Source organism: Meleagris gallopavo, chromosome 3, assembly GCF_000146605.3.
Source record: "Meleagris gallopavo isolate NT-WF06-2002-E0010 breed Aviagen turkey brand Nicholas breeding stock chromosome 3, Turkey_5.1, whole genome shotgun sequence".
In the NCBI taxonomy this organism is placed as follows: domain Eukaryota; kingdom Metazoa; phylum Chordata; class Aves; order Galliformes; family Phasianidae; genus Meleagris; species Meleagris gallopavo.
In genome coordinates, this window is record NC_015013.2 from 88,061,155 (window position 1) to 88,076,628 (window position 15,474).

The window sequence follows — 15,474 nt, forward strand, 5'->3', positions numbered from 1 at the left end:
AATAGTCCATTAAAGGAGCAGTGGGAAAATATTCAGGAAAGCCATGGAAAATTCCAGAGGTTGCAAGAATACTTCTGGGTCTCTTGTATTTGTTCAGAGCAGACAGGAGCCAGCTTTCAGGTGGAGTCTCTGCACGTGCGGAAAGAAACTTGCAGGTAGAGTCATCTCTTCAGAAATGCAAGCTCCTGCCTCTGGCTGGATATTTTAAGCACTGTAATTAAACATTTCTGCCTTAATCATACGTAGTAGATTTCTGCACCTACTTAAAGCATTAGCCTCTAGGCTAGCTTTAGATAGTTTTATCTTTTAAGCTGTACTGTTTTTTAGAGGGAGTTCAAATTTATCCTTAACCTACCATTTAAGCTTTAATTGATTAACAAATATGTGAATAATTATATGGAAACTCCACAGGTTAATAAAACTGTGTGCTGTCCTGGTCTCGTAACAGAGATTTGTCATTCAGTTGCACATCTCTCCTTCCATATTGCTGGGGCACCTGGCTGTAAGATACTATTGTGTGGAGCTGCAAGGAGAGGGGAAGTGGTGAGGCTGACTTTTCCTGCTGGACTGGAAACTCAACTGCTTATGTTTCCATGATGTATTCTTTTGGAACTTTTTAAAATTTTATTTTTTAAGCTTGTAATCACTACTTGTTTTCCTTGATTCCATTTGATAGATAAATTCAAAGTATTCTGCTGTTTTTCTTTTATTTTTTTGATCTTGTAAAATACCTCTTGTGTGCTTCAGTGGGTGGAGAGGAAGGAGTGAAGAGATAACGTTGTTATTATTATTATTACTTTGTATTACTGATCTTTGTTTTTTCCAGCATCAGGAATAAAACAGTTGCTGGGATGCGTGGCTGTTCTGAATATAAGCAATTATAGCAAACAAGACCTCAGTGATACATTTTGAGCATAGTTCTCTGTACAGCTGGAGTTGTTTCAGGTTTTTGTAATGTTTCAAAACTTTGTCACTCTTTTCCTGTAACCTAGAAATGAAGTTATTTTCATGTCAGGTGCCTTAAGTGCAATCAGGTGGCCTATGGGTTAAACATTTAATTTAATGTTTTTATTGAGCAAATGTTCTCAAGTACTGGTGCCTTATATACAAATAATAACAGCAGATTAGCAGAGCATGTTTGTTATGCTTCAGTGTTGTTTTGCTGGATGCTTCAAGTGTTTTCTTTTGTTCTACCAGTCTGGGGATATGAAAGCAATTTCTGGTGGACCTGCAGCCATCAATTCTAGTATGTAACCCTTTCCTGGTAATAATTAGTGGAAAAATACTATTTGCTATTGTTGATGAAGGCCTGATGTTGAAGTAGCATCTAAACAGATTCTGCTTCTGTTCTGGATCCTGTTATAGCAAAAGATTCTGGGCTTGTTTAGCTTAAAGAGGAGAAGGCTCCAGGGAGACCTTATTGTGGCCTTCCAGTACTTGAAGGGAGCATATAAGCAGGAGAGGGAACAGCTGTTTATGAGGGTGGATAGTGATAGGACAAGGAGGAATGGTTTTAAACTGAGACAGGAGAGGTTTAGGTTAGATATTAGGAGGAAGTTTTTCACTCAGAGGGTGGTGACACACTGGAACAGGTTGCCCACAAGGAGGTTGTGGATGCCCCATCCCTGGAGGCATTTGAGGCCAGGCTGGATGTGGCTCTGGGCAGCCTGGTCTGGTGGTTAGCAACCCTGCACGTAGCAGGGGGGTTGAAACCAGATGATCATTCTGGTCCTTTTCAACCCAGGCCATTCTATGATTCTATGGAGATTTTATTTTTCACCAGAATTCTCCTGTGTACAACTGGTTGTTTCCATGACATGCAGTGCAAAGGGTTGCACATAGGTGGGTGATACTTGCTTTCAAGTAGAAGAGTTCTCAGAAGTGTTTTTTCATTGTAAGCATTCCTAGATAAAACTTGGGCTTCTGACCTTTCTCATATGGCCAAGTATTGTAGAAATAACAACTAAGAACAGAGATCAATCTCAGATTCAAAGTCTGTGTCAAACATTAGATCCATGTAAGTGCTTTGAACTGCAAGATGAACTTGCTAACTTTCATCATAGTGATGATCTTTGCATTGTTTAATTAATTTTACAGCTAGTTTTCATGTAACTAGTGTGCAGTAATTCCAAATCTAAAGCAGTTAAAATGGACTCTGCACCTCTTCCTAAAGCATGCAGATATGCATCGAGGTGGCTTCACAACACTGCAGTCATTGCATTATTCTGTGTTATTTGAAAAGTTTTGTTTTTAAATGGAGAGGTTTGAGCACTTTACACAATCTGTTTTTTACCACAGTCTGTTACTCTATGTGTAAAATGAAACATCCCTACCAGTAATCTCCTTCTGGATGAGCTCCTGTCTAGGATGGATGAATAGATTCCATTCAAATAGTAAATCTTCCAACCTATGTATTGGTCTTTTCAGCTGCCTTGAGAGCAGTGTACAAATTGCTCACAGCACTGAGGCAGTACAAAGGGCCTATTCTTATGTGTTCTTGTTAGATGAAATATCTGTTTGAAGGCAGTTAATAGAGGTAATGGAAGGTTCATAAACTCCTTAGCTCTCTCTTTAATGTTTCAGAGATTACCTCATTTATTTCAGCAGATGTTTGCAGTAGCAGAGCTGGCAGCTGCTATTACACTGCATTAATGGGCACAGTGTACTGATTAGGAAGCTCCTACTATCCCTTCTGTACATCTCCTCCTTCTCTTAACCAGATCAGGTTGATTCTGTTATAGCATTTACTGAGTGTGTTGATGCCTACTTTTCAGTTTTGAATAATAATAATAATAAGCAGCTGAAGTATTACAGTGTAATCATTCAAAATGATTCTACTCCCTGATTTTCTTTGAGAAATTTTAATTTCCCCTCCTCCACACCTTGCAGTAGCTGATGAGACCAGGACTGTTTCCAAACGTGAATTCATTAAATACTATGCTAATACAACAAAAAGCTCAATAATACAGGACAGTGTTTTTATTCCAGAATCTTAATTCCATGTACAAATATAATGTCCTGATTTCTAATATATCACCTGATTTATTCAGTTGCTTTGTAGACTTTCTTGCTCAAGAACAAGTATTCTTCTACAAGAAGCCAGTAAAGGTACCAAGCAGAATAAAACCTCAGTGGAGAATATAACCACATGAAGTTCCTAATTTTTGTACATAAAGCTCTGCAGGCTTAAATCTAGGTTTTTAGTTTCTAGTCATTATATTTCATTAGTTCTGTTGGACATTCTGGTATGTGGTCTTAATATCATGTTTAAACATTCATGAGTCGTTGGCACATAATACAAATGGCATGATATTTGTAGCCTTGGGACAGCTGAGGTACCACAGTTCTAAACCGGATTTGACAGGTTTGCACAGCTGTGTTTATTCATTTTGTGTTTAGGACTGGTAACAGTTAGCAGTGTCCAAGCAGACATAGACCTCATGCTAAATATGACTCAGATTTCCCTGCAGTTTAGCCTGTGTCTTTATTTCTTCTTTTTTTTTTGTCTACAACTTCTCTATTCCTGTGACACTACGTTCCTTTCCAGAGTTGATGTCTGATGCTTGGGATGAGATGACCATCAAGGCACTCTGCTGCAACTGTTGGTGTGCTGTTCTTGAAGCAGTTTCTATAGGCCACTTAGTATAGCTACATCTCACCTCTAGGTTTTTTCTGCCATCGTGAGACAAAATGTGTTAGCTCTGGTATATGATGTAGCATTATTTTATGAAAGAAAACAAAAAGCACCACCATTGACAACACAAAAACTTCTGCTTCTGTTGTACAACATCATAAAAATTAAATGGAACTATTGAAATATGTGGTAAATTAGAAACAAATAATTTGGTATAATAACTTCATTGCTGCTAATAATGTTTTTTAGCTTTAAGTTACCAGCAGAAAAGTTTCTTTCCTGTTCATGTGTTATTCTTTAAAAATGATTGTCTGTCATTTCATTCCAGCTTTTTAGTGCAACTGCGATCTTTCAAGGATTTAGATGTTGATGATCACGTAAAAGAATTTGCAGCAAAATTATTCTTAATACCCAGCCCGCCACCAGGACCACTGCACCTGGTAATTACTGATGCTGAATTTCATCATTATTTTAACATGACATGTTATAAAACTCTAGGATGTTGCTCTTGTATAAATTGGAGAAAGTTCTTTAGTATCAAGTCAGAGATTTCACCTGCTGGTGTATGATTGATGTCAATATCCATGCTCTGAAATTAAGGCTATGCATTATAAGTACAAGAAATAGTGTGACCAGGGTGTAGGCTGGAGCACTGGCATGCTTGTTAGTCATACTGTTTAACTTTTAATACTTTGCATGGAAAGATTAGGTTCATCCTGACTAGTTACTGTATGAAATGATGCCATGAGTACATCTGGGCACAGCATAATCCTACTTGTGGTTTGCTGAGAGTCAGCCCATATAATCTCTACTAAAAGCAGCTGGAAGCTCCAGTCTGCACCTGCTCTATATGAAAGGAAGTTTACCTTTCACTTTTACAATATGTTACTGCCATCTCACTACATACACATGCCTGAACACAAGTAAATTATGTAGCTGTGTCACTTGACCCAAGTGTGGGAGGTCCCTGTCTTGTGCCTGATGCGTATGTCATCATGGCTGTCATCTTGATTGTGTGTTGGATTGATGTGCAGCTATATGACTAAGAAATAATGCAGCCCCTGTGGAAAAAAATGAGAGTAAAGAAATAAGTTGCTAGGACAACACATATGGTTCTGGACTTGTTTGTATCTTGTCTGAGTGGCTCTGGGGAAGCAGAGCAGTATATATTGAATTAAATGTTATGGATAGGGTGGATTTGCTGCTGCATGGAAAAGACCTAGCTGAGAAGAGAAACTCACGTAAATGTTCGTATTCTATGTGGAAGCTAAGATGCCTGGGTTGTATTTCTTTATAACCCTTCAAGTCAAGCTGGATGTCAGCTGAGTTGATGGTTTCAGCACGTTACCTTTCACATAGCTGAAATAATTCTAAGAAGGCAGTGCTTCAGCTGTATGCTTCTCCTTAGCTGATTGCCTTGACCCAGGGGTTAAAGCAGAAACAAATAGCATAGCTGAAAGATTGGCTAAACCAGCTGCCAAGAGCTCAGAGATGCAGCACATACAGTATTCACCCCCCTGACATTTGAACAGGAATATCTGACACATGGAAAGATGTTTGGTTCGGTTTGTTTTGTCATCTTCATTTCAGTTCATGCCCAGTACTTTTGTTCATACTTTTCCTATTATTTCCTATATGAATTTTATCTACAATTGGGAAATCTGAACTTTTTCTGCAAATATAAATTGCATGATTTTATTTAAATTAGAACAAATAAGATTTTAAAAGCCTGTTAAAATAGTTCCTTGCAAGTTTTATTGGCTGAAGATTGTACAGTTATGACAGGAGACAAAGTTAATTTTAATCTTTCAAACTAGATGCTATGCCCTTTCATGTTTCCCATTATTTCTATTTCCATTTTCCTCAGGATGCTAATACCTGTTGTCTTGCAGTCATTTGATTTTAATATTTTGTAATTGGAAATAAAGTTCTGAAATAAATGTGGTGTGGAAACACTTTCACTAAGAAGTAGAAAACATCTGTTTCAACAGGTATTTAATATGAAACCACTTCAAATAATTATTCCTTCACGAGAGGATCCGGACAGTCCAGTTATTGACTTGGATCTTCATCTTCCATTGCTGTGCTTCAAGCCAGAGCAGGTGCTGCAGGTAAACCCAGTTAACACTTTCAAATGTATTTGAGATTGGCTGTAGTGGAAATTTGTGATTTTAAAAGGAAACAAGATGTTTTAGTTACCCAAAGAACATTACAAACCCAAGAATTCAGATATGCCTATTCTTGAGCATGGGGTTTGTTTTACCTTTGTGAGATAACCCACGTTTCAGCTTAGCCTTTATCTTCACTGACATTGGTGGCAAAACTCTTGCTGACGTCCACTGTCACTGTTTTTGTCTCTTCTTAGTATAGATCCCTAAGTGCATATTATTTCAATTTAAAAAGGTAACTATTGAGGCTGTTTTGGAAGCAGATGAAATATTTGTGTATGTATTGTATGTTCTGAGTATGACTCTTCACAAACACTTCTTGTTGTTTTCAGATTATTACCTGTATTTTGACTGAGCGGAAAATGGTGTTCTTCTCTTCTGACTGGGCCCTGCTGACACTTGTGGCTGAGTGCTTTATGTTATACCTTCATCCCCTTCAGTGGCAACACACCTTTGTGCCTCTTCTGTCTCGTCATATGCTGGATTTTGTAATGGCTCCAACATCTTTTCTTATGGGATGTCATGCTGATCATTTTGAAGTAGTTAGCACAGTACGTCTTTTGACTGATACCATTGATACCATTCTTGCTGCTCAGTTTCTATGCATTTATTTGCTTGCTTCTTTCAGATGCAGCTTGGAACATTTTTTAATTAGATGTATTAGAAATGAAGAAACTGAAAGTAACGAAGCCATGGAAATAGCTTCTTCTTATACCCCTTACCTTTCATTTCTTTGAAGAATAACAAACACGTGACTTCTGGGAGTTCTGTTTTCAATTCAGGAAAAATTCTGTGGTGTTGTTTGTGTATAAACAGTTTCCCTTCAGATCAGTGAGGTTTTTTTGTTTGGTTGGTTTTTTTTTTTTTTTTTGGAGGGAGGGAGGGTGAATTAGATGCCTTTTCCAGGTTAAGAGGTGAGCATGAACTTGAAAACGCTCTAGTAGTGCTGCTGTTCCTTATGATGGAGTTGAGTAATTAATAAAAAGGAAAAAATAGCAATATAAAGAATACAATTTCTCACTTATTCTGAAGATTTGGTTTTGTCGTCATCTTTCAGGCTCTTATTTAAATAAATGTCTTTCAGTGGGTAAAAATAATCTTGGTTGCTCCAAAAGATTTAAGAAAGACTCAGCATCATAGTGCTGGGCTAATGAGAATATTCTTTTTTGGATGTGTTGCATCTGTTTTGAATGCTCACAGAAGACCTAACATGGAAAAACTTGTGAAAGTTTGTTTTGTCTTAATCCATCTGGTTATAAACCAAATGTAACCCTTATGTCTAATTAAGTCCAATTTAAATCTAAGTATTAAACCTTTTTAATAACAATTCTTTTTAACATAAAATGATCTCCCTGTCAGAAATATCTACAGATTAGAGAGCACACTTTGATGTCATTTGAAAGATTTTTGTGTGCTTATAGATGCTGTATTACAGTCAGGTCTTTAAGATTGTTAAAATTGCAAACTGATGGATCTGCCTGGCCTTACAACTCCATATAACTTCTTGTGCATTAGCATGTGTTTCAGTGTTTGAAACTCTTCTGACACACCACATAGTAAATACAGGAATAAATGCTGAACATATACAGCTTTTGTAGAACTTCTTTCCATACATAGGTGTGGTTTTGTACATATCTTCGTGTGTGTACTTTTTCAAGGTGTGGCTTTAACACTCAGTATTAATTTAATGCTACGTAAAGAGCATATTAGTTACCAAATGTTTGTGAACTAAGATCAGTGTCTACAAAATTAATGACACGTATCTTGTAAGCTTAGATATCCATGTGGTCTTCTAGTTTGGGGAAAAAAAGTAATCCTTTTCTGATTTATCTTCTGGCTGAAATAATTCACTGCCTGAATTAGATTAAGGAGAAATAGCAATATGTTTTCCATAATTCTACTTTTTTTCTTAAAAGGAAGCTGAAGATTTAATTCTAATTAATATCGATGATGGGAATATTTCATATTCAAAAATGGTTGAAGAGGAGCCTGAAATTCCAGATGTTCCAGCACAAGCAGCAGAAACTTTCAAAAAAAGGTGAAAAGATGTTGAAGCTGTGTTTATCATAGGGCATAGAAAGAGGGTCCAACATGATTTATGATAATAAAAAATGAATTGTTTTGTATTATGTAATATTAAGTCTAAGTGACTTTTTCCCCTAACAAATGTCAAGATGTGGTGTTTGGATGCAACTTGATACTTTTCTTCTCTCTGTAGAGCGGAGAGTCTTCAACTGCATTACGATTTAGAGCTGTGTCATCTCCGTGCCACCACAGATCTTGGTGAACTGCAGATGCGCAGAAGGGCTTGGCAGCAGAAACTGAACACAGAAGTTCAGCAAATGACTTTGCAGTTAATTGTTAATATCTTCAGGTCAGTGGATGTAGTATTTGTATTATGAGAGCATATGGTTGCAGTTAAGATGCTTCCTCTTTATTGAGAATACTCTTAATTTGTCTTACTTCCTAGGTGTTCTGTATATCTCTGATGTTTTGTGAGGAAATGTGAGAAGGTGGTCCTGCTTAGAATATGAATAATAAATGTATTCTGGTACGTACAGTGCCTCCTCTAGGTGGCCCTGCTTGAGTAAGGGAGTTGAACCAGATGAACTCTAGAATCTATTCCAGCCTCTACCTTTCTGATATGCATGGCTAGGAAATCTTATATAAAGCTGTTCTAATTCCTGAATTTGCATGTCTCTTATGCGAAGATTTCAGAAAGAGGAGTGCAGCTCTTATAATTAAGAAAAACTTAAATCCCAGGGATATTAATTTGTAAATGAATACCATATTGGTCAGTCATGCTACAGAAAAATGAATCATAGAATCTTCTGAGTTGGAGGGTAGCCTTTGAAGGTCACCTAGTCCAACTCTCCTGCAGTGAACAGGGACATCTACATCAGGATGCTCAGAGCCCTATCCAGCCTGACCTTGAATGTCTCCAAAGATGGGGACCTCTCTAGACAACCCTCTTCCAATGCTTCACCACCCTTATTATAAAGAACTTTTTCCTTCTGTTCAATCTAAATCTCCCTTCTTTTAGTTTGAAACTGTTTCCCCTTGTCCTATCACAGCAGGCCCTGCAAAAGAGTCTGTCCTCTTCCTTCTTATAGCCCCCCACTTTAAATACTGAAAGGCCATTCTCAGGTCTCCTTGTAGCCTTCTCCAGGCTGAACAGCCCCAGCTCTCTCAGGCTGTCCTCTTAGGGCAGGTGTTCCATCCCTTGAATCACTTTTAGTAGCCTTCCTCTGGATGTGCTTTAACAAGTCCACGTTTCTTCTGTATTGAGGACTCCACACCTGAACACTCAACATTGCACAGTAGAGGGGCAGGATCACCTCCCTCACCCTGCTGGCCACACTTTTTCCAGTGCAGCCCAGGAGATGATTGACTTTCTGAACTGTTGCTGGCTCGTGTTCTACTTCCCATCCACCAGCATCCCCAGGTCCTTTTTGGCAGGGCTGTGCTCCGTACTTCCATCATCCTGCTTGTACTGATAGTGAGGGTTGCTGTGACCCAGATGCAAGCCCTTGCACTCTGTTGAATCTAATGATGTTTTCTTGGGCCCACTACTTGAATCTGTATAGTTCTTTCTGTGTGACATCCTGTCCCTTGAGCGTGTCAGCTGCACTGTGCAGCTTGGTGTTATCCACAAACCTGCTGAGGGTGTGAATTCAAACTGAGACAGTAGAAGAGCTAAAAACAACTTTGGGAGCTCAAGGACTCCTGAGCTGGCTAGATGGAAAAAATGCTGAGAAGGCTTGAGGCATTCAGAGATAGCAACGGTGTGAGTAAGAGTAAGGGAAGGAGAAGAGCTGGTGAAACTCAAATACAGTATTAGCACAATAGTTTGGTGGTGGAATTTTAACAATGATGTAGAGTAGAGCTTGGATTTTTTCCTCTAGAAAAGAGGTCTAGTTATATTACTATTCCTTGTTCTTAAGTTCATCTAATGTATGGATACACATCTTACCACAGTACCCATTGTAAATCCTGCTATTATTTTCTTGTCTTTGGGGCAGTTATGGTGGTATGGTAGGTCATTTCTAAAAACGTGCAGAAAATTGCTGGTTGATGTGCCTAAGCTTGATTTCATTTGCGTAGATGCTAACATATTCAAGCATGAGAATAAAACTGCTTGCCTGGCATTTCTGAAAAATCTTACTGCAGATAACTGTCTCCATCTGTTTCTCACTGCCTCATGTTGGAGATGAAGTTCCTGATGGCTCAGCTACTGCATTGCTCACATGAATGCTCTCTTAATGCTTTCAGTAAGGAGATACAGTGCAAATACCAGGTCTTTGTTAACCTGCTTGCTTTTGTTGGATCGGCTTAGGGAGCGTTCATACAAACTGCTGGGCCTTCCACAAGGACAGTAGCTGCTGATTGTGAAGGAAACAACAGGTTACAGATAACACAGCTGGATCTGGAGAATAAAATGTGTTTACAGCCTAATGTGTCACTGCTATGGGATTTGGTGGATTTCAATGTAACTGTAACACACTAAATGCTTGGCTACAAAAAATGAACAGATACTTTGCTGCTTGATATAATAACATTTTTGCAAAGGAATTGATTCCTTTCCTGCTTGCTTTCTCCTTTCCTTCAAACTTCGTCTTTGTTCTTTTTTTTTTCCAGCATTGTTTCTTCTATCTTCTAAAACTATATGTCTACCAGCGTCCAGGAGTGAAGGAAAGTAAATCTCTAATGCTATTCTGCTGCCATTTGGTACTGTCTTCAGTGAAGCACTGTATTTTTGTGTGCATGGACGTTTTGTGTTTGAAGAAAACCATGATAAATTCTATATAATTGTGTAGAAATATATACTTGTAATAACTACCATTGACCTGAACCCATATGGCTTGATAAACTGCTTATAGGCTTATATCACTGATCTGTGAAAGATGTGTGATAAAGCAGTCTGGTTTTCCAGGGATGGCCTAGGGCCTCTGTCTGCTGTGGTCATGTATATACTAAGAATTGCATCCATTTTTTCATAATGCTTCCTGGTTTATTTCACTAATTCTGTTTCTTTAGACATCACACAATCATCAGTTATTGCTGGCTTGAGGATCAGAGTTTTCGAGTGCAGCAAGAAGTTATCTGTTATCTCATGCACCTTAGAGATGCAGTGCAGTGGGACAACATGAGGCCTGGTCATATATCCAGATTGCCCATGTGAATGCTTGCCATCATAATGCTTAAAATGGTTTGTCTGTGATTCAGTGTGTTAATGCTATTTCAGGACCTGAGACAAATTATGACTTAAATATAAAGATTCCTCTCCATGTGTTGTTGAAATTGGTCACCCTTAAGTGAATTTGCTGATTGGAAATGGCAGTCACAGCAGGTAGCCTGTCTTCATGTAAGAGTCTGTGTTCTTTTCCTCTGTTTGAGAAACTCAGACTTGCTCATTAAAACTCAGTTTGCCTTCTGATATTGCAACACATTTCTAGTAGTACTAGTGGGCTGCTGCTGCAAAACTTACAACTTACAAATCTGCAAGCATATTTATCTTTTTATTTATTTTATCCTCAGGGAGGTAAAAGACCACCTAAATTATGAACACAGAGTGTTTAACAGCGAAGAATTTCTGAAAACAAGGGCAATAGGAGACCAGCCATTTTATGGAAAAGTAAGTTCAGTATTAAATATGTTGTAATTCTGTTATTAATCTGTCCTTGAGAATTAATGTCAGAAATTAATGAAATGGTCATGGTTTGGTCTGTGTAGTGTTACTGACTCACTAGATTTCACACTTATTTACTATAAACAGCATTTTGGAGAGCAAGGTATCTAGTTTCAGAGCAAATTACAGAAGCACAGCAGAAGAACGAGCGACACAAGTCAGAGTACCTGCTTTAGCTGAAGCCTGAGCACCATGGCAAGCAGTTGATGGTGCCTGTTTGGCTCCAGGCCATGAACCCATTTCTCATAATGCATGACAGTGAAAGCATGCTGTGGATACTGAATGCCAGTTTGCTCATGTTGGGTTATAGGATGTGTACGATGTCAGATGATCTGTGTCCTTAGGGCCTGTGGCATTCTTATGCATGTGGGGTATGAGTTGAGAGAGCTGATGTGATTTACCAGGTATTCTGACTGTGGCTTACTTTTATGAAGCCCATGAAATAAGACATGAATAGTACATGGCCTTGTGCCAAGCTCATAGACTACAGCCCCTCAGGCCTAAAATCCCCAGATAGTTTTTCCTAGCCCACCTGCTAACACAGAATATTAGTACATATTGGAATATAAATCCCTCCAGCTGTGTGGATTTTGTCTGTAGAAGTTCTTTTCATTACTGCCATCATTGCCTTGATCCTGCTGTTAGTGTAAGCTTGATTTAGGCCCTCTGAAATTCCCAAGTGATTTAGTTTTTGTCAGTGTGTGTGGTGAGACAGATGTCTATAAAGAATACAGATGTGTTTTCCTTTGGAGCACTGTTGCAGGAGTATGCTTTTAAAATAATGGCTTTATATGTCTGAATATATAACGTCTTTGGTGGAAGACTCACTGATCCTCAAAGGCTGGAGATCCTTTGGGTGAGGAGGGGAAGTAATGAAGAGGGAAGTGAGAACAGAAAAAAGAGAGGGGTCAGGGGAGAAAGAGGCTGAGAACTGACAGATTTGTGTTGGAGTTTCTCATAGTGCTAAAGCTAAGTTGAGATCTTCATCCTTGCAATTGAGACTAGTATTTTTACATTAAACTGTTTGCACAGTTAATTAGTTTAATATTAACCTTCAATTAATTGAACTGTTGCATATCTGAGAAGCAGGATTTACATCTTTTTAAGGTTTGTGTCTAATCATCTACGGTGTTCTAGGAGAATTCTGTTGCAACAAAGCAAGCCAATATTCCAAGATTTTCAACTCATAATTTTTAAATAGCAGAGTTATTAACTAATCAAAAGCATATATTAGTTAAGTAATAAATTATTTCAAGACTTACCCTGATCTGAACCTGATTTATGAAGTGATGTAAGAAATCTTCTCCAATTAATGTCATAGTTCTTAACAGATACTTAATAAACTGGGTTCTTATCCCAGCCTACTTTAAGTTGAGCTGTTGTTTAAGTTCCTTAAAAATAATGAAGTTGTGTGCGTGTCACTTTTTTTGGTGAAACTATTAGTTCTTCAGTAAGCTGTGGGTTGAAGCAGAAATTAAACGGTGAGTAGCGATAGGCTTGCTTTCAAGTAAATCTCACAGGATAACAAAATATGGAGTAATTGCTGTTGGTATCTAGTGTTACTGGCAGCGTTAGTGTTATCTAGTGATAGCTAGTGTTATCTCAAGTAGTTATCTTTAAAAACCTTTAGAAAGGACTCCTTTCTTCCAGCATGTCAGCTTATGAGAGCAGCCCTTCAGAGACGGTCCTGGGGGTGCTGATGGATGAAAAACTTAGCATGAGCCAGCAGTGTGCTCTTGCAGCTCAGAAAGCAAATGGTACCCTGGGCTCCATCAGAAGAGGGGTGGCCAGCAGGGACAAGGAGGTGATTGTCCCCCTCTACTTTGCTCTTGTGAGGCTCCATCTGCAGTACTGCATCCAGGTCTGGAGCCCCCAGTACAAGAAAGACAGGGAGCTGTTGGAGAGGGTCCAGAGGAGAGCCACAAAGATGATCAGGGGACTGGAGCACCTCCCCCGCGAAGACAGGCTGAGGGAGCTGGGCTTGTTCAGCCTGGAGAAAAGAAGGCTGCGGGGTGACCTCATTGCAGCCCTTCAGTACCTAAAGGGAGCCTACAAACAGGAGGGGAATCAACTCTTTGAAAGGGTAGGTAACTGCAGGACAAGGAGAAATGGTTTTAAGTTGAGGGAGGGAAGATTTAGGTTGGATGTCAGGAGGAAGTTCTTTACAGAGCGGTGAGGTGCTGGAACAGGCTGCCCAGAGAAGTTGTGGATGCCCCGTTCTCGGAGGTGTTCAAGGCCAGGTTGAATGGGGCCCTGGGCAGCCTGGTCTAGTATTAATTAAATGGGGGGTTGGTGGCCCTGCATGTGGCAGGGGGGTTGGAACTTCATGATCCTTGAGGTCCCTTCCAACCTGGGCCATTCTGTGATTCCTGTGCATATAACAGGGAATAAAATATGCCATCTACTGGAGAATACGTAAAGCAGAAATTTGTAAAATAGCATCTATGGAGGCACTAGGGATGCATTGTAAAGGAATGTGTAAGAGCTGAAAATGGACAGATAAGTGGCATCTTGAGTATGAACTGTCTATTTGTTGATGTAATGTTTCCATTAATTTCAGAATATCAGTATTACTTACAAATCTTTCTCATCTGTATTTTCAAAGCATCTTAGGAAAACATAGATACATAATCAATAACTTATAAAGTGAAAAAATAGTAACTGCAGGACTAACAAGGGTATTTTAGGCAAGCTTTTGGAATATGCTATTAATGTTAAAGTTTTTTTTTTTTTTAAACTTACATTTAAAGGCACAGATGTTTTTCTGTTAGTGCTACGTTTAAACTACAGTAGCTAAATCTGCCTCTTTTGCTCAGTATTTCCCATTTTTGGTTTGCTTTCATCTTTTGGAAGGTGGTCTGAGGTTACTGTTTGCCTCTAAGCAAACTCAGAAGGTGACTGAATGCTGAGTTAGTTCTGTTTTTTGTGATTGCTAAAATGAATGTTTTCAGTTGTATGTCTTGAAAGATGATAAAAATATTCAAAACGTGCTGCTAACTTATGAATGTTCCACAGCTAACCAGTCTGTCTCTCACAGGTTTTAGAGACCTACATGTTTCACTCTTTCCTTAAAGCTCGTTTGAATAGAAAGATGGATGCTTTTGCTCGACTTGAATTGAGCACCCAGTCTGAAGAGGATAGGTAACTTTTTCACCTTGCTTGTTGTGGTTTTGAACTTTTATCAGAGATAAGTGGTATGAGTGGTAAAAGACCTTTTGACTGTACTGGTATGAGATTAGGTTCCTATGAATAAGATTGTGACTAATTAATGGGCCATTTTATTAAGCTTACTGTGAAGGAGTGATACGGATGTGTCCAGTCATGGCTGTCAAAACTGTAAATTGACACTATGATTATAACTTGATTTTTTTTCTTCTTGCTGTTTCATAGTGTTAAGCAGTTATTTAGTTTATGTATATATGCAGAATTTTAAACCTAATTATATAATTTTTACATTATTTTTCAGATTCAACTTGATGTTTCGTACTCCGAGAAGACTTACTATGGAGAAAATGGCTTCTAAAAGATTTAATTCACAGAACATCATTAACAGACGTATGGTAATCAGTATGCCTAATCTGCAAGATATCAAACTACCAGAGAGTCCTACTAGAAAATCCTCACTTCGAAGAATAGAGACAGGCATTGGTGAGTGAAGAATGTGCTGAACGAATATGGTGGTGTTTTTTTTTCTTTTTTGTATGATATCATTGAATGATTTCCACAAAAACAGTGTCAAATGCTGGAAGGAAATGGTGAGCTGGGTCATTTTCTGCTGGGGCCCCATCTGTGCTTCTCTTTGCATGTTAAATCAGCCTGTATTCTGCATTAAGTTGTGCTGTACCACAAAGGATAGGGACATAATTACTGTCCTTACTGACCTTATGTCCATTTCTCCACTGCATTTAAATATCTGCTTAGATTTACCTTTGTGTAACTAAGCAAATCCTTTTCAAACTGCAGATATGGATTTACTCACACAT

The 15,474-nt window shown here is 38.6% G+C and overlaps 1 protein-coding gene across 1 annotated transcript in view; it reads left to right on the forward strand.

Annotated features, from left to right (window-relative positions):
* Positions 1–3,959: 3,959 nt before the first annotated feature.
* The window catches only part of DENND3 (DENN domain containing 3), a 29,478-nt gene continuing 17,963 nt past the window's right edge, over positions 3,960–15,474 (forward strand). Inside the window, exons 1-8 of the mRNA XM_031552932.1 lie at positions 3,960–4,074; positions 5,626–5,745; positions 6,135–6,353; positions 7,719–7,840; positions 8,021–8,176; positions 11,341–11,437; positions 14,529–14,632; positions 14,958–15,139. Of these exons, the coding sequence (XP_031408792.1) occupies positions 5,635–5,745; positions 6,135–6,353; positions 7,719–7,840; positions 8,021–8,176; positions 11,341–11,437; positions 14,529–14,632; positions 14,958–15,139 (991 nt within the window). The 5' untranslated portion in view covers positions 3,960–4,074; positions 5,626–5,634. The remainder of the gene's footprint in view (positions 4,075–5,625; positions 5,746–6,134; positions 6,354–7,718; positions 7,841–8,020; positions 8,177–11,340; positions 11,438–14,528; positions 14,633–14,957; positions 15,140–15,474) is intronic.